Genomic DNA, 19,014 nt, shown 5'->3' with positions numbered 1-19,014 from the left:
CTGTTCATGGATGATCTTGGAAAGCTCTTTCACCATGTCTCTGAAATTTGATTTTAGTCCTTCATGATACTCAACTTGGTCTTCCTTAATGAGCTGCTCATTGAGTTCCAGAGCAAGTCCACAGGCCTGAATAAATTTCCTGGGGATAAAAAAAAATAGGCACTGGGTATTATTGTTTCTCATTCAGATTTGCAGAATGGAGACAAAAACCCGAAACAGATACAGATGACTGCTTACAAATTCACCCCATGGGCAAGCAAAGGCATCATCCAATCCCAAACGCAACCGGCTGGTTATCCTTCAGAGGCAGAGAGCAAACAGAATGTTTGTCTTCTGTTTCCAGCTGTTCCTGTTACTCACAGACAAAGTTCTCTCTTTCACAGGCCCTTTCTCCCTCTGTCTGATGCTGCGGTGAAAGGATAGCCATGTGTGCCTGCCTTTCAAAGGCTGCTGTCATGAAAGGGACAGCATCTGCCAGGACCTCAAGACTGCGCAGCAGCATTAGGGGTCTGAGAGGTTTCCTCTCTTTCTTTCATGGCCAGGTTAAGTGTCCAGCAGAATTGAAGGAGCTGCTCCCTCAATACTTCCCGGGGATGTCCAGTGCCCCAAAGGTGACAGGAAAGAAGTGTCTACCGCCTACTTTCCCATACCCTTGTACACGGGTGGAGAGGGAGGCAGCTGCCATCAACAGGGTGCAGCAGCAGAAGGCAAGTCTGGGTGTCTCTCATGTTCCAGGAGGAATTCTAGTTACCAAAGGAGAACTAGTAAGAAAAAGGAGAGAGAGGAGAAAAGTGGTAGAAAACCTACACTGGTCCTAACTGGAAGGAGGATGGGAAGTTAGGTGGTTAGTGGCTTTAGTTATCTCTTTGGAGGCATTCTAAGACTGCAGAGACAAACAAGTGCAAGACAAATTCTAGTTTGAAATCAACTCTCTTGGAAAATTAGCAATGGTAGTGAGAGTAACAGACCATTAGATAGATTGATTTAAATATTTTAAAGTTCCTTCCAGTGTAGCTATTCCCCTAGACAAGTCTCTCTGGAAAGATCAGGAAACAAAAAACAATTTTAAAAAAATAAACAAGCACACCAAGCCTCTGATTCTCAGCTAGGCTTTTAGCAGTTTTGTGTTCGTGGTTTGACTGGGCCCCAATAGCTCCAGGAAAGGTCTAGATTTAAAAACAATCAGCCTTAGCATGCAGCAACTGCTAGTGTCTTTATTATTACTTGTATTACGTAGCACTTAGGAGCTCTGGTAATGAACAGGATTCCATTGTACTAGGTTCTGTACACACTCAGAATGAAGGGAGAGTCCCTGCCCCAAAGAGTTTACCATTTAATACAAGAGACAAATGGATGGATACAGACAGACTGATAATGGGGAGGAAGGAAGAGGAGTATTAAACACAATGAGACAGTATGGGACAGGGTGCTGAGCTTGGGCTCAGGTTTAGAAGAAAGCAAGATATTACAACTCTGACTAGGTAAACTCATTCCGGTCAGGATACTTCTGGGCCAGGAAACTGCTTTCCTTCCAAAATCAGAAGGATAGCACCAAATCTTTAAACTGGTATCTCAAATCTTACGCCTGATCATGAAAAATATAAGAAAAGTCACAGACAGCATTGTGGCCAGCAGGCCAATTCAATTAATCAGTAACGTACCTGAACATTTCTTTTAACTCATTCACCTTCTTAGTGGGATATTTGCTAGACTGACTGTCAGTCAGGAAAGCTCTAGCGTAGGCCATTGGGCCAGCATTAACCTGAAAAATACGAGAACTCATCTATGCTACAGCTTTTAGATTAATTTCACAGGGTAAAAAGGTTGTTTTATTAGACATATTACTTCATGCCACTAAGTCTGTATTTCAATACGATCATGGGATAGCAGTGTTAGAATACTGATTATGTAAGAACTCAGAGGCACTTATAGTTCAAAGCGTTAGGCTTCCCTTTTTTGGGGATGGAAGCATTTTATTTACCAATATATTAAGACATTTAGAATAAAACATTATGATGATATTGTCTTGATACGCATACCTTAATACAGAATAAATGATATTAAGCAACACAATGAACACTGCCATTGCTAAATATATTGCTATATTTTAAATATTTCCCTTTGTTCCCCCAATTGTTTAAAGGCATTACATTATCTATACTCCTGGTTTGAATTTAAGAGGCCAGCTCCTAGTATACACCTTTCAGTCCTGTTCAATTTCTATTGCTAATATTTAAAAAACATCCTGAAAGAAATAAAGTTTTTAGTTATTGCCATCCAAAAGTCCCATATTATGTGCATGAAAAGTGGACCCGGGTGTTTTACATTTCATACCGGCCTCAGCAGCAATATTATGTATTTTATCATATCGACACGGAGAAACACAACTAAAAATTACCAAACTTTTGCTATGTTAATATTACAGCCACAATACTCGTTGTCATCAGAGGGTAGACGTGAAATAACAGTAAAATAATAGACTGAGATGATGCAGACAGTCTCGATATAACTGTGCTCACTGCTTTCTTTATTAAAAATCACTGTCAGAGAAGAAAAGTACCAACAAAGCTATCTGCATTAGGCAATTTTACACACAAATTTGAAGTTTCAGATATCTCTAAATTTATATTGTGTGTTCCTTTAGTGGTTTGTTTAAAGGGTTCTGCTAGACTTCACTCTGTTTATGATCTTTATGTACAAAAAGATAAATGAAGAAATTAACATTCCTTCGTTTCCCTTTGGGGAGTGACCTCTTTCCCACTCAAGACAGGGGACCGGTCAGGATTCATGAACCTGTTTCTATCTGCCACTTACAGGTCAGTATTTCAGAGTCGTTAAACATAACCAACATTCGACACAAACAAATAATGGGCAAATACACATGGGTGTGATCTTCTAACATGACTGGGCACAGTACACACTCCAAGAGTAGTCCCATTGACTTACACTGGCAAGCACTATATTCAATAGTGGAATCAGGGTCTGGCCCACAATGCTGCAATGAGCTAGTTAATGATTTCTGGAAGGTAAATATTCTACTCTGTCAACAAGAATAATGATTTCAAGATCTTGTGCATGAACACACATTATGATAAGCAGTAACAGGCCTTACCTGTACAGAAACACAACCCTGCAACTTGAGCTGCAGCTGGATCATGTCAACCTCATTGGAAGAGCAGAGTTTTTGCAGCTCGGCCGTTTTGTCTTTTATCTCATCTGTAGCAACATCAATTGGCTTGAGATTAACCTGCTGTTCGTAATTCACCGGAATTCTCTTCTTCACATAGGGAAATGAGTTCGAAGCTATTAAACAAAGAGAATAGGAGTCTGAAGAGTCTTCACAGCAGAGCCCCTCCCAAAAACTAATGGAACAGATGTGGACAGTTCCCTCTCTTGAGGAGAACTAAGGTGAAATCTGGACTGTGCTGAAGCTGGTAATAGTTTGACCATGGAGTTTCCAGAGGAGTCAGGATGTCATCCATAGCAATGACAATCATGAGCAAGAGGAGGTGGAAGCGGAGAGGCTGAATAAATCAGATCAGAAAAAAACATGGAGAGTCTTCCATGCCCACTCATTAGAGACTCCCGAGGGAATTCTGGGCCATGCGGAGTTCTGCACATGCACCGAAATTAAAACTGTGCCTCGTATTTTAAAATGCTGCAGATACATGTGGGGGCTCCAGCACGGCAGGGGGGAGTACAGGTGGAGATCACCCCTGCAGCTTCTTGCTATTCCCAGGGCAGGGGCTCGCTGGTGAGCTGCACACAACTTTGACATAGCACAGGGGCTGGGGCTGCTCCAGAAGCCCATCAGGGCCTGGCCCCTCCAAGCCAAGGATACCAGGTGTGGGCAGGGCAGCTCAGCCCTGCAGGATCCATGTGTGGAGAGGCTTGGTATGGGTGGAGATGCAGGTGCTGGAGGGATCTGGGGCACGAGGTTCAACAGGAGGTCTAGATAAAGGGACTCCCAGGTGAAGCTGGCTGGGGCTCGTGGTGGGGAGTTTGGTGGAGGAGGATGGGCTGTCTGCAGGGGGAGCCTGGGTGGCTCAGCAGAGAGGTCCAGATTTTGGGGGGGATGGGCCGTGGTGAGACGGAGATCCAGGTGCAGCTGGTCAGGACTCAGCAGAGTGGAGGGCCATATGCTGGTGACTTGCTGGGGCTGTTCATGTGCACAGGATGCAGGGCTGATTGAGGTGAGGGTCTGAGCATGGGGGGCCCAGAACAGAGTGGGAGCCACTTGCCAGGGTGCTCCCCACCCCAGGCGACATGGAGAAAGGCTGAGTGCACAGGAGTGGGACTTTGCAGGGAGGAAGTTTGGGTACAGGTGCTCAGTGGGAGGGATTCTGGGTGGGGATGGGGAGGCTTAGGGGACAGAGTCTGGACATTGGGGGTCTGGATGCATGGGGGGATGAGTCTGAACCAGACTCAGATGGGTCTGACTAAGCACTACCTGGTCATCCCCAGCCCTCTGCCCCGCAGTGATTTACCCACAAGGACGCATCCATGCAGCTCGGGAGGGGTGCATGACCGCTCTTATGGCTTCCCTGCGCTTACCCATCAGCAAGTAGTTTTTCTGTGGGGAAGCAAAGAAATCTGGGGGAGGAGGGACATGAATTATGCACCCATGCAGTGGCACAGAATACCCCCTGGGAGTACCAGGATGGAATCCTGTACGTAGCTAACACTTTAAACATTCTGTATGTGGGAATAAAAAGTAACACACCAAAATGAACAATTCTGCATGATTCTAAGTTGCAGGGGATCTTCCTACCATTTTGGGGGGTTAATCAGCTGTGGTTTGTGTATTGAAACAATACTTGCGGAGTCCTAGCGCCTGCTAGTTAGAGGGTCATACTCACTCGTTAGGATGGTCCGTATTTTGCACTGCTCTTCCACACAGCCGTGTTTTTTCCCAGATAAGGTATAAGGGGTTTCAAATACAAATCTGCTAATGTTATGATTTCTTTCAAACTCCGTCTTTCTTTCCAAGAGCTCTTTGTCTTCGAAGTAGGGCTTCACATAAGTCACTTGAATATGAGCATATTTGGGATCAAGATCTTTGGCATTCACCTGTGGTAGGAGAGTTATTTACTAGAAGAGGAAAGGGGCCCAGACTACACTATTGAACAGTTTAGAGGGTCATGCCAGTACCCATCAGGGTGTAATTCACCCCATGCAGAGGACCAGAGAACCTATACGCCACTTTAGTGCCACTTACACTCTTATTTCAAGGGTGGAAGTGATACATAGGCCTTCGACGAATTTCCTCCGCAAGCATTTTGTTGAACTTCGCCAGACAGCATCCAGTTGCTGCTTATGCAACGAGCTGCTCCCAGCACCTCCAGACGGTAACCCCCTGCCCTGACTTGCCCACATAGCACAATAAAGACACAGTCACACCCGGTAATGGTGACAGACGTTCCAAACCGAGTGCAAGTGCTGAAAAGACTAACGCTTACGTTCAGTGAAAAATCAGCAGGCTATGCGATCTCAGAAGAACAAGCAGATCCAGGGCTTGCGGCAGGGGAGACACTCCCATGTAGGGAACATGCACTAGGGGAACCTGAAGGCGTTGTCCAGAAAAGGGGAGGCATTTGCAAAAGAGACAAGGGGCATCTGGTCCCTGATTGGCAGGTCCTGAGCAGCCACGGCCAGTCCTGCCCCTAGACTTGTTGCTCCCTGCTCTCTGGCTGCTGGGCTCAGTCTGGAGAGGGTGCAGAACATGAGTGAATACTTCTTTCACTGTCACCCGGAAGCCCTCCAGATCTCTCTCTCTCTCTCTCTCATTTGAGAGCTGCCTTCTTCAGACCTCACAGGGCCCAGCTGTGTGATATTTGCATGAGGGCCAAGGGGTGGGGTTTCCACTGGAGTGAGGAGGTCAAGGTAGCTTTGGTCTCCTTCCCTGGTAACGGTCCAAAAGAGGAGCAAGTTAGCATGGCGCCTCCATTTCGTTTACCCTCTCTACTCTGAAGCCTAAGGCTTAGTCTATACTAGCCACGTAAGCCAATTGCAGATAGGCAATTCTAGCTATGGCAATTGTGGAGCTACAATCGACTTTTCTGCAATCAACTTACCTAGCTGTCCTCACTAAGGAAGGATGACTTGAGAGTTTCTCCCGTCAACCTCCCTTATTTGTTGCAACAGTGAGGAGTACAGGGGGTCAACTGCTGACCCAATAGATTGTGCTTCTCCCCCAAGCATGCGAAATCGAACCCTGGAAGACAGACCTCCTCAGGGTCAATCTCCCAGGTAATGCAGACGTAGCCTAGTGCTCACTCTTCCAAGCAGGACTCTCTCGACTCAGGGACACCATGTGCCCTTTAACCCCACCTTATTGGAATCCTGGATAATTTTTACATTCTCTGCTCCAAATTTTTCTCCATAAAGTTTAAGAAGTCTCAGGGAGATCTCTGAGAGGCCTGTCAGTTTGGGTTCCTTGTAGACGTATTCCTTGCCATCCTCTTCTTCAAAGAAAGTCTAGTATTAATCAGAAAAATGTAGGCAGTGAATGGAGAGATTTTACATCACCAAGTATTCTATTTTAAAAAGCTCATTTTGAACTGTGTTTTATAAACACTCCTTAGAGAAGACAGGGTTGTATGTTACAACAACCCCCGTGATGTAATACCTGAAAAGTTGTGAAACTTTTAAAATGAAAATCAGGAACCTGTACTGGGAATAAGGCTGAGTACCATTTAATCTGGTTACTGTAACTGTAGTTAGTATATAGAAAATTAAACCCAGTTCTTGCTCCTTTTACATTTTATTAAAAGGAATTCTGTCCTTTGTTTTATAGAAGTCCAAAGTGAGAGGCGTCAGACTACGTGTATTGCAGACAGCCACTGCCTGAGAATGTCAAACTGTAATAACAATGGGTCGTATTGTGCCATCGATTTTTCAGCAGACCTTTCCCCCAAATACATCAGTGCTGATACCTTGAAAAGTCACAACAATTTTCAGCAGAAGGCAATATCCACAGTTGCTATTGGTTCTGTATTGCTTGAGTAATCCAAACTGTTTTTTTTAAACTTTGTTACTTATTACAGCTATATTTACACAGGATAGGATTTTCAAAAGCCTCTAAGTCACTTAGGAGGCACAATCTCATTAAAATCAATGGGACTCCCATCCTAAATCAGTCGACTGCGTTTGAGTATGCCACTCAACGTCATAAAGCTTTGTACTAATATAGCAAAAAGGCACAGAAGCCCTCTTATGAAGAGTTTATATAAAAATGTGGGTGACCAAAATACAGAAGCATCTTAAAGAAAGTAGTGCTCAAGGCAACTGGAAGGCTTCTTGGATGAGATGGTTTGCAAAGACAGGGTACTGGGGGGCAAGTTAACTGACAGATTGATCTATGTACTTACTTGTCCGTAAAAGGCCACTCGGAAAAAGGTTCCTAAAAGTCTTTTTCTTGTGTGCATCACCTCCACTATTTTAGTGTAAGCGCCATGAAGTGTTCTATACAACTGAGTAAGTTTCTGGAAAGCAGAAAAAGGCAGGTGTGTTTCATCATTATTAAAGTAGAATTACATGACCAGAAGTCAGGGCTGACCCTGCAAAATGCTGAGCACTCTTGTATAGATTAAGCAAAGCACAGAGGCTCCTTAGCAAATGCCAGACTCAAGCACATGCTGAATGTTAAGCACAAGAGCAGTCCCATTTACTGCAACAGGGCTCTTCCTGGTAAATGTTAGCACACACCTAAATGCCTTGCTGGGTTGAGAGCTCTGTTACAGGACGGAGCTTCTGAAAGCAGAGCTGCTGGAGAGATTTCACATTCCAAGTTTTTCTAATAAAAACAGCCCTTCTTCTGAAAACTGAACTTTCAGTTCGAAACAGCTGACTTTACTTGAAACTTTGTTTTTCTGAGAGTTTCAGTGACATTTTTATTTTTTAAATCAGAGTATTTATTACAATATTCAAAATCTTTGTTCAATGCATTTGTTTACCAAAGTTCAGGATTGCAGGAAACAAAATATGTTGGTTAACAGCTCCTGTATAAGATGTCAGTAACAATTCTGGCATGAAAATGGTGACAAATATGGTAGAAACCTCCAGGAAAAGCAGAAAACGGGTCCACTTCAAACCTGGCAAAACAGAGCACTGAAGTCCCTGAGAAAAATTGTGTAACCCACTCTGTCTTGGTGCATTCTTTCACTCCCTCTCCTTTCCTAAAGTCACGGGAACTGAAAGATGTCCCCAAACATCCCGTGACCAAATTCAGTCCTCAAACACATAGGCATTGCTTGCAATGGGGCCAAGTGGCTCAGCCAAGAGCAGCCAATGGCCCACAGGATAAAGAAAAACAATGGGTGTCACTGGTAAGCCAGAAAAATGCAGGTTTGTTTGTACATCCCACCTGTTCTCAGGAAAGTTAACCGACCCAGCTGCATACTGGGGCATAGCTCATATTTTGTCAATCTTTACGTTAAACAGCCAGAAATGACATTGATTTTGGAACATGCCTGCACAATTCATGGAGCCATGAACCACAAAGAAATGCAACAACTGTGCACTAACAACAGGTCAATGCACGATGTAGGGACAGTTAATTTCTAGTTCCTTATCTGCTTTTAATGACTCACTTTCATGGTCTGCAGCAAAGCAGCAGGTGCCTATACATAGGGCACAACTACCTTCTCCTGGCCGAGGTCCTGCTGAGGTGGGCTTGGACACATTGTGGTGCATTGCCTCTTGGAAAAAAGATCAAGGAACACAGGAGAGACAAGTATCCATTGGGGAAGAGGGAAAAATGTTTGCCTAGGGACAGCTGGTGCTCTGCTGGTTCTGGGTTTCGCTTGGCATCGACTACCCCTATGTCAAAGGAAGGGACTCATCCAGTTTTAAAAACTCCTGACTTTTTTGAAGCCTTCCCAAGTCTAAGGGTCCCTGGAAAAAGGGGCTTTTATGGGTATCTGTGATGTGTATGGTAGCTATAAACCTTTCCTGAATTGGGTCCCTATTTATGAGGCCTTCTGTGTCTACAGCCTCTCATGGGAACTATTACCCTCCAGATTCTTGCTTTACGTTATGTTGATTAATATTCACCAATAATGCAGCGCCCACAAGAGACACAATACACACCATCACATCTGTTCTTCACTCTCAAATCAGGAATGTTTTTACCAGGCAACCTGGGGACTTCTCCATAACACGTCAGACTTCAAAGAGATACCTCAAACTCCCGGCGCTTTTCATAAATTGGTATGATCAGCCTGGAGACCTCTGAAATTGCTTCATAGCGTTCCGCCTTCCACAGGCTCTCTACGCACTGCTCCAACAGCTCCACCAGGACTTCCTGCAGGAAGCACAAAATGGAGGCTGTTCATAGCTAAGTAATCATAGGGAGAGGAAGGAAGTTCCTTTAAAGATGTCAGCACAGAAGTTCCACAGCACAAGAGCTGGGGACTGATTCTTAACGACTTAGTTAATTGACGGTTCTGCGCTTTGGAATCCCACCTCGCTGTAGTGAACATCCATCATCCCAGCATCTTCTTTCATTGCTCCCTCTTCATCAATATTGGGCGTAATCTTCCGGAAGGCTGAGCAGCCGCTAGGGAACAATTCTGCGGGAGGCAAAAAGAAAAATGAGTAAGAATGAAAATATTATCCATCAGTGTAATGTGGAGTATGAAATACCGTGCTTATATACAGCAGATTTGGTTTAAGCATAGTTAATATACAATATCATGCCTCAGCATGGGAGGTGGTGTGGTCCAGCAAATAGGGCATTTATGTCATGAGACACTGGTTCTATTCCAGTGTTGCCACAGTCCGACCGGGTGACTTGGGGAAGTCACATCTCCTCTCTGTGCCTCTCTTTCCCCTCCTAAACTTTGTTTTCCATCTCTCTTTGGACTGTTAGGTTGTTTGGGCCACATGTACTGCACCTGGCCCAATGGCACTCAGACGCCAGTGGGGGTTGCTAGCTGCTACTGCAATAAACACATGACTATCGAAAAGCATGCCTGTAAAAGAACCAGTTGCAGTGTACAAAGGACAAGCACGGTCTTCAGGCTGCTCTGCTTTTGCATCTCAAAGGGTGGAACGGAATCAGAATAGCTGAATCAGCACAGTAGAGCGTGTAGCCTCCAAATGAACCCTCTGCAGCTGCAAGGATGTGGGGGAATATCAACTAATTACACTTTGCCCCTTGAGTCAGTCATACTGTTTAACAAACTAGCATGTCTTCTGAGACGGTGGCTTAATCCAGCAGCTGGGTTTGTTTGATAGCAAGGCCAGCTGGCCTGCTCCCTCTGATGGACACTAGCCACTTCCTTCATGCACCTTTCTACTCCAGCCTAATCCATCTGATAAGGGCCCCTCTTCTTGGAATAATGTCCTCCTTGACTAACAGCCTTGGCTTCCTCGACAACAAAACAACGAACACATTTCCTACTTAGCAGCTACTGCATGGCTTCCAGCCTGCTGCAAGGTCATCCATGAACCACTGACGTGGCTGTGATGCAGAGGGAGACAAGAGAAGGAGCAGGATGTGTTTGGGCACTGAATGGCCAAGCTGAGTGATGCTCAGTGCTGTGTGCTGGAGTGCAGGGAAAGGAACGTGCAGGGTTGCCTCTCTCTAGCAGCCTGGATTCTGAAACTGAGAATACTCCCTCAGCCATGGGCAAGACCATGTTTGATTCTGCAGTTTGGTAGTGGTGCTAACTCATGCAGCCCTTGGAATGGTTCCTCTGCCTTTTCTGCTGGCTTCAGCGTCCCTTCCTCTCCAGTCAGAAGAACAGAGTTGGCTGCAAATCTCAGTACTCTTTCTGTTGCAACCATGTACGTTTTGGACACGTAACCAGGCACATTTTCAATTAACATGATATGTAAATGGTGGAACTCAGTGTAAGCCAGTTACATTTGACTCTCAGAGCACAGAGATAAGGAGCCATCATTCACCTTTGCAAATTGCAGCTGAAAACCAAAGTTTTTTCCTCTTTGCACCTTTTTTTCTAGTTTTTGCAGATCAACTGCAGTCAGACAGTCAAGCTACAGTTTCAATGGGGCCCTTTAGATTAAAAGGTCCGAGGCAGCTGACAAGCTGGCGTGCAGCACATTAACTATCAGAGGAAGGACTTTCTCAAAAGACAACCTTGTTCTTACTTGCAAAATGGTGATATTTTAAAACCAACCAGTCTGCCCCAAACTTCCTGTTCTGCAATAAGCCACAAATGTCCCCTGCCACCACTGGCTCTTTATCAAGTTGTACAGGGCATAAACCAATTCCTCTTTCACTGCACTTAGACTGTGTGTCTTCTGCAAAGGAGCATGTGACTTTGAACACTCTGCAGTGACATGCGCCACATGCTCAAAACACAGGGGAACCCATTTTTAAATGGATTAGGATAGTTCAGTCCGGTGCTGGAAAACTCAGACTGGCATTTGTGTGGTAAATTCCTACTCTGTAGTTTTTCCTTAAGTTCACTATTTTAGTAGAACCCAACAGATCCTGAAACAATTCTCTCACAGCGAGTTTGATCCTGAAAACATTTGGAGAACTTGTAAACTTCAAGGTGAAAACAGCATTCCCCTCTCCCAAATGCTTACTTTTTCTGTGAAGAAACTCAGCAACAAGAGCTGCGACATGGACACAACACATGGCAGCCTGCAAAATACAACACAATTGGAGCCGTTACAACCTCTGCTGGAATCTCTCCCTCTTCACATCACCTCTTTTCACTTGATTTGGACAGATTACCTCAGAAAAATCTCCATTTTTGACATGGATCTTTGCCATGCTGTCCAGCCACGTTTTCCTGAGCTCTGGAGTACTAGCATAGGACTTGGCTAAGCTGAATTGTAAATCGATCAACATTTCGGGGTCCTTTTCGTGTTCTTTCATTTGAGCAGTAGCCATAAGTACGGTACGGATTCTCTTGGTCAAATCTTTGACTTCTGAGGGGAAAGCAGTTGCCTGACACAAAATAAACTTCAATTAGCAGCCAACAGAAAAAGATACTTGAGGTTTTGCCACAGAAACATGCATGTCAACCCTTTGAATTACTCCTTGTGCAATGGCTTTAATTACTATGTACACAGCATGTAGCAGTTTTCACACACAAGGAACAGGAGCTACATTGACTGGATTTTTACTACATTAATCCTATACTGTGTAGTTTTGCCACACAATCACTGCAGTTCACCTACTGTCAGCGAATCCCCTGGTTCAGGGTCAAATTTTACAACTCTTACTTTAGTTGACTAGCATGTGCTCATGTAAACAACAGCCAAACTGACATGCATATAAGCTACAGAATTGAGCCTTCAGTAGTTCCTGAAGTACTTTTCACTTGAGTCAACGCGTGACTCATTTGTTCACTATCAAGTGCGCCTTATCTTGTTTATGCATATACAGGTTGAACCTCTCTAATCTGGCAACCTCAGGACCTGACTGGTGCCAAATGAGAGAATTTGCTGGACCACGGGACGTCAATATTATCTAGCAGCATTACCAACACTTCCACGGCTTACTGGGCTTTTAGAAGACATTTAGGGGTAAATTATAGCTAAAGAACAGCACAGAACAGTGAGAGCCAGGATTGGTGGCTGGATACAAACTTTATGGGACCACAAGAAAAAAGAAGTCACCCACCTGGGTAGTAACGAGGGTTCTTCGAGATGTGTCCCTGTGGGTGCTTCACATCAGGCGTTGGGCTTGCCCTAGCACCGCAGTCTGGAGATTTCCAGAGCAGTTGTTAGCTGGACTGCGTATACGCAGTAGTGTGTAGGGCCCTGTGTGCACTTTTGGTCATGTGCGTGATCTGGTTCGAGCCAGTTCCTCGAAGCCACCTTGGAAGTATATATCTGAAACACAAAGCAAGAAAAAACTCCGAAGTGGGGAGGAAGGGTGGGTAGCGGAGCATGCACAGGGACACTTCTCAAAGAACCATCGTTACTACCAAGGTGAGTAACTTATTTTTCTTTGAGTGGTCTCCATGGGTGCTCCACATCAGGTGACTTTCACAGCAGTGCCCTTAAAACATGGAGGAGGGTATCAGAGTTAGGTGTCGCCTGCCACAGAAAGTAGAGCTGTTGAAAGGTGCGTGTCTTCAGCCAATTGGTGATATAGAGCATAATGCTGGGCGAATGTGTCATGGGACGACCATGTCGGTACTCTGCAAATGTCCTTTAAAGAAACATCTTGGAAGAAGGTTATCGATGCCACCATTGCTCTGGTAGAGTGAGCCTTGGGCAGAACAGGTAATGTTGTTTTATATAACAAATAGCACACGATGATACAAGAGGTGATAATGATAACGATATCACCCGGCCCTTAGATCTCTGTGCCAGGGATACTAATAGTCTGTCTGTCTTCCAGAAAGGCTTTGTCCTTTCCAAATAAAAAGCCAGAGCTCTTCTTACAGCCAGAGAATGAAGTCTTGTTTCCTAACTTGATGTACGCGGTCTGGAAGAGAAAGACAGCAGTATGATTGGTTCATTTATATGGAATTCAGAAGAGACTTTGGGAACAAAGGCAGGACGTAGACAGAGTGTCACTGCCTCCTTGGTGAATATTGTATATAGCGGAGTTGCCATCAAAGCAGCCAACTTGCTAACCCAACTAGCAGATGTAATGGCCAAAAGAAACACTGTCTTTAAGGTAAGACGACATAGTGGAATAGTTGCCAATGGTTCAAATGGCGATCTAGATAGTGTGTCTAGAACCAAGTCCAAACTCCAGGGAGGTGAGATAGGTTTGCGAGGAGGGTATAAATTGGCGAGGCCTTTCAGGAAATGCACTGTGATTGGATGTATAAATACTGATGTTCCTTCCATTGTGTGTCTAAAGGCCAAGGTGGCCACTAAGTGCACCTTTAAGGATGGTAACATAAGGCCTTCCTGTTTATAGTGGAGTAAATAGTCTAAAATAGTGTGTGTAGGGGCCTTCAATGGACTTAAGTCCCTGATGGAACACCATGCTACGAACCTTTTTCATTTGTAGGCGTCTTTCGTGTAGAGGCTCATCTGCCGTGTATCAGAACGTTTTTAACCTGCTAGGAGCATAAGATGTCTGAGGCATCGAACCAATTATCAGCCAAGCCATGAGGCGAAGTGTGTGTGACTGCGGGTGTATTAGTGATCCTTGGTTCTAGGTTAGCAAGCCCAGAACTATGAGAATCAGGCGTGGGGGGCATGATGACATGCGTTGCAGAATTGGAAACCAGTGTTGTCAGGTCCATGCAGGAGCTATAAGGACCAGATTAGCCTTTTCTAGCCTGGCTTTTTCCAGAACCTTGTGTATCAGTATTGTTTGGGGAAAGGTGTACAACAAGGTGCCTTTCCATGAAACAAGGAACGCATTGCTGTGAGACCCATGGCCTATGTCTGCTCTGAAACAATAAAGGCAACATTTCCTATCGTTGCAGGTTGCAAAGAGACCTATGGAGGGAATGTCCCATATACAGAAGATGTGAAGGAGAACATCGAATCAAATCTCCCATTCGTGGTCTGGTGCAAACTGCTTAGCAAATGTACTGTAATATTTTTGATGCCAGGTAGGTATGACGCAACTAGAGTTACGCAATTCTCGATGCACTAGTTCCATAGATGAAGAGCCTCCACACAAAGACAGAGGGATCTTGCCCCTCCTTGTTGATTTACATAGTACGTTGTGGTGACATTGTCAGTAAAGATTCTCACCAATGCATTGTGAATGTGGGGCAGGAAGTGTTTGCAGGAATTGGACGCTGCCCTGAGTTCTAGGAGGTTTATGTGGAGAGTCGTTTGTCACTGGGACAAATGACCCTGGACTGACATACTGCCCATGTGAGCTCCCCAGTCTATGCTGGAAGCATCAGTAGTTATGAATGCAGAAGGTCGGGGCTGATTGAAGGGAACTCCCAACAACAGATTGCTGGGCCTCATCCACCACCACAGGGATTGCAGTAACTGAGTGGTTGGAGATACCCACTTACAGATCGCACGCCTCATGGGCACATACATGGTTGTCAACCAATGCCAAAGGCATCAGCAGTGTAGTCTGGTGTTCTGCACCACACAGGTGGTGGCAGCCTTGTGACCTATCAACTGTAAACAAGTTATCACTTGCATGGTAGGACTGTGAACAAGAATGTTGATTAATGACTGAATAGTGTGGAAACATTGGGTCGGTGGGTATACTCTTGCTGTTGCAGAGTCGAAGCAGGCCCCTATAAATTCTACATTCTGTGTGGGCTCGGTTGTTGATTTCTGTAGGTTGATAATGAGTCTGAGTGATTGGTACACTCTCATACTGACAGATATCATATGAAGAATGTCCCGCGGTGAATGCCCTTTCAATAGGCAGTCATCTAGGTATGGAAAAATTATAACATCTAGTCAACAGAGATAGGCTGATACTACAGACAGGGTCTTTGAGAAAACCCTGGGTGCCATAGAGAGGCCGAAGGGTAGCATGCTGTATTGAAAGTGCTCTGTGCCTTGGGTGAACCGTAGTAAACGCCTGTGGGCAGAGTGAATGGTTATGTGGAAATGTATGTTCTGTTGGTCAAGGACTGCGAACCAGTCTCTCTTGTCCAGTACTGTGATTATGGACACAATCATAACCATCTTGAAAAGCTGCTTGAGAAGGTAGTGATTTAGTGTCCTTAGGTACAGAATGGGTCTCCATTCCCCTGTCTTTCTCTCTGTGAGGAAGTATCAAGAATAGAGCCCACTCCCTCTGGACTCATTTGGTACTTGCTCTACAGCTTCTATGGAGTTGAGATGATCAACCCCTTGTTTCAATAGAATCTTGTGAGGGGGTCCCTGAAGGAGAATAGGGTGGGAGGGTAGTAGGTGGAATAGTGCAGAATGGGATGGTATAAGCCTGTGGAAATTATTTCGAGTACCCACTTGTCTGTGGTGATATTTGACCATGGTTGGTAAAAGCGATGATGGAAAAGATGTTGAGCTAATTGTTTGTGCTGGAGAGAAGATAGGGTCACACAGACCCTGACTGAGGACTCAAAGCTGCTGTCTTGGCACTTGCGCGGATAGATTATGCTGCTACTGGTTACATCTTCTAGATGGACTTTGGGGTTGTTGACTTTGATCATAAAACCTTTGCTGAGAGGGTTGTCGCTGACATGGGTAGTTATAGCAACTCTGATACAGGTACCAGAGAGGTAGCTGTGTTAGTCTGTATCTTCGAGAACAACAAGAAGTCCTGTGGCACCTGATAGACTAACACATATTTTGGAACATAAGCTTTCGTGGGCAAAGACCTGTTTTGTCTCTTCCTTCTACATGGAGGGGTGTACATGCCCAATGTTCTGAGAGTTGTTCGTGAGTCTTTGCTTAAATTCAGGATAGTGTCCGTCGTCTCAGCAAACAACTTATTTTTATAGAATGGTAAGTCATCAACTTTAGTTTGTAACTCTTTAGCTACACCTGAGGTTTAGAGCCACGAAACACATCTCATACCCACTGCTGTTGCTGTGGAATGTGCAGCAGTATCCACGACATCCAATGCTATTTGGAACCCCGTGTAGGAAGCTGCATAACCTTCCTGCATAATAGCCTTCAGGATAGGTTTCTTGGATTCTGGTAAGTGGTCCATTAATTAATTTTGTACAATTATCAAAATTATGATTGAATAAATGTGCCACATAATTAGCCATATGCAATAACAAGGTGGATGATGCATCTGCCAAATGAATCCAGTCTTTTAGCATCCTTCCGAGACAGCTGATTTGTAGTGTGGCACTTTGGACCTCTGCTGTGATGACTCTACCACCAGCAAATTTGGTTGGAGATGGTTAAATAAAAATTCCATGCCCTCTGATGGTACAAAATACTTTTTATCCTCTCTCTTGTTCGTGGCTGGAATGGAGGTAGGAGTCTGCCAGATGATATTCACTGCCTCTGTTATGGCATCTTCTGGTGGTACAGCAATTTTGGATGATGTTGGAGGTCTCAAACTCTTTAGAAGTTTGGTTTGCTTTTCTGGAACCTCTGCAACGTCAATGTCCTGACTTTGGGCCACCCTTTCAAAAAGGTCCTGAAATCGTGTCAAGTTGTCTGGTGGGCAAATGTCATCCAGAGTAACTGCTTCATCCAGGGACAATGAGGAAACATCTGTATGGTAAGTCTCCATTTGTTACTCTGTGCCTTCTTGCATTTGCTTTTCCATCAGTTCCGAGAGATGGGCCATTTCAGATTGTGCCCATGGCGGGGTGAGTTGTGGAAGTGGTGCTGGTGGGGTTTTTGATCATGTGTATTCCAGACATGAATCAGCAGATCTGTCCCTAGACCTGCAGCAGTAGTGATATCACTGGTGATGGTCTCTGTATTGCTAAGTATGAGGGTACCAACGGAGATGAGCATCTGGAGAGGAAAAGCGAGAGAGAATGCCTCTATGTCCATGTTGATGGTACGAATATGGTAGGTAAGAAGGTCTGGAAGATGGTGGAGGCGAAGTTGATATTTGATGGGTATAGCTACGGACATAGTATAGCTAGTCCAGAAAGGGTGAGGGTAGTCTCAGAACTAGTGAAGGTGGAGGTGGAGATACAGGTCATTCAATGACTGACAGTACAGCAGGCGAACGGGGAGGCAAAGGTGACTGAGAATAGGTTGCTGTAACGATTGTAACAGTGCTGAGTCTTGGCCTGTGCCTTCCTCAGCTCCTGCTGTGAAGTGGAGCCTGCTGGTGCTGTCTCTGGTTCCACAGGAGCCAGTGCCCACAAGTCCAGTGCCGCACCTGGTGCCAGTATCATCAGTACCACATTTCTCGGTGCAGGCTCGGTCACTGGCGGTGCTGGGGTTATAGCGTGTGGCACTGGCATAGACTGCATCAGTACCGTGGTATCTTTAGTTGTTGGCACAGCTGAGCTTCTCGGTTCCAAGAGAGACTTGCGTGCTGGAGCCAGAGCCACTGATTTCTTTGTCATGGGCCAGTTGTCCTCCTTAGGAAGCAAGGAACCTCAGCTCTCAACCCCTCATCTTGTCACCAGATAACACAGGCTAAGATGGAGTGGGAGATAATCTTTTCGTATGGCCATTAGGTGAGGCTGATGAAGCTGCTCTGGCTCACTCTCATGCCCTCAGGGGCTGATGGATCAGGTGTCAAAGAGACTCATTCTCAGCCTTATTTCTCTATCTTTCCAAGCTCTCAGCATAAGCTTGGAGCATGCAGACACTAGTGACGCAGGTGAGATTCTGCAAGAGTTTGCATTGTGAATGGCCGTCAGATGCCAGCATTGCCTCCTGGCCAGAGCCACATTTCTTAAACCCCATCGCAGGCATTTTGGAAACAATGAGACTGCTAAAACTTTAACTCACAGTCTATAGAAAAAAGACTGTTTTTTTTTTTTTTTTTTTAAACGTTAGAACTATTTGGGGGTGGGGAGAGGGATAGTTCAGTGGTTAGAGCTCTGGTCTGCTAAACTTAGAGTTGTGAGTTCAGTCCTGGAGGGGGGCCATTTACGGATCTGGGGCAAATAGGTTATTAAAAAAAAAAGACAGTTACCTGTTCTGTAACAGGTGTTTTTTAAGATGTGTTGCTCATGTCCATTCCAATCTGGGTGTGCACTGAGCGCATGCCCACTTGCCAGAAGTTTTTTGGCTTAGCTGGTAGCCCTAGGGTCAGTGCATAGGGGGCACCGCACCAACCCTAGGGCTACTGGATAGGGCAAAACAGCTTCCGGCAACTGGGCATGTGCTTGGCACACACCCAGATTGGAATGCACATGAGTAATCACTCAAAGAAGCAAAAAAGAAATCTGTCAAGGATGGTGATAGGTCGTGCTGTGAAGGCAGGGGACCAGACTCTATAACCTCTGAAGGTCCCTTCCAGTTCTATGAGATATGTACATTTGTGGGGAGGGATAGTTCAATGGTTTGAGCATTAGCCTGCTAAACCCAGGGATGTAAGTTCAATCCTTGAGGAGGCCATTTAAGGATAAATGGGGTAAATAGATTAAAAAAAAATTGTCAGGATGGTGCTTAGTCCCGCTGAGAGGGCAGGGGACTGGACTCAATGACCTCTGAATGTCCCTTCCAGCTCTATGAGCTAGGTTT

At 45.1% G+C, this 19,014-nt stretch overlaps 1 protein-coding gene across 4 annotated transcripts in view; it reads right to left on the bottom strand.

Annotated features, from left to right (window-relative positions):
- DOCK11 (dedicator of cytokinesis 11) overlaps window positions 1-19,014 on the bottom strand; it is a 136,004-nt gene that overhangs the window by 12,186 nt on the left and 104,804 nt on the right. For 3 of the 4 annotated variants that reach the window (XM_075008070.1, XM_075008071.1, XM_075008072.1), the window contains 10 exons: window positions 11,711-11,926; window positions 11,560-11,617; window positions 9,466-9,572; window positions 9,182-9,304; window positions 7,371-7,484; window positions 6,331-6,477; window positions 4,860-5,070; window positions 3,113-3,303; window positions 1,662-1,762; window positions 1-139 (listed from right to left, as the gene is read on the bottom strand). In XM_075008070.1, the coding sequence (XP_074864171.1) occupies window positions 1-139; window positions 1,662-1,762; window positions 3,113-3,303; window positions 4,860-5,070; window positions 6,331-6,477; window positions 7,371-7,484; window positions 9,182-9,304; window positions 9,466-9,572; window positions 11,560-11,617; window positions 11,711-11,926 (1,407 nt within the window). Of the gene's footprint in view, window positions 140-650; window positions 762-1,661; window positions 1,763-3,112; window positions 3,304-4,859; window positions 5,071-6,330; window positions 6,478-7,370; window positions 7,485-9,181; window positions 9,305-9,465; window positions 9,573-11,559; window positions 11,618-11,710; window positions 11,927-19,014 lie in introns of all 4 variants that reach the window. The other variant, XR_012647363.1, reaches the window with a different exon arrangement.

The sequence above is a fragment of the Carettochelys insculpta genome, chromosome 13 (assembly GCF_033958435.1).
Source record: "Carettochelys insculpta isolate YL-2023 chromosome 13, ASM3395843v1, whole genome shotgun sequence".
Lineage (NCBI taxonomy): Eukaryota > Metazoa > Chordata > Testudines > Carettochelyidae > Carettochelys > Carettochelys insculpta.
Note: the sequence above shows the minus strand (reverse complement) of the source record. Positions and strands in the feature narration are given on the sequence as shown.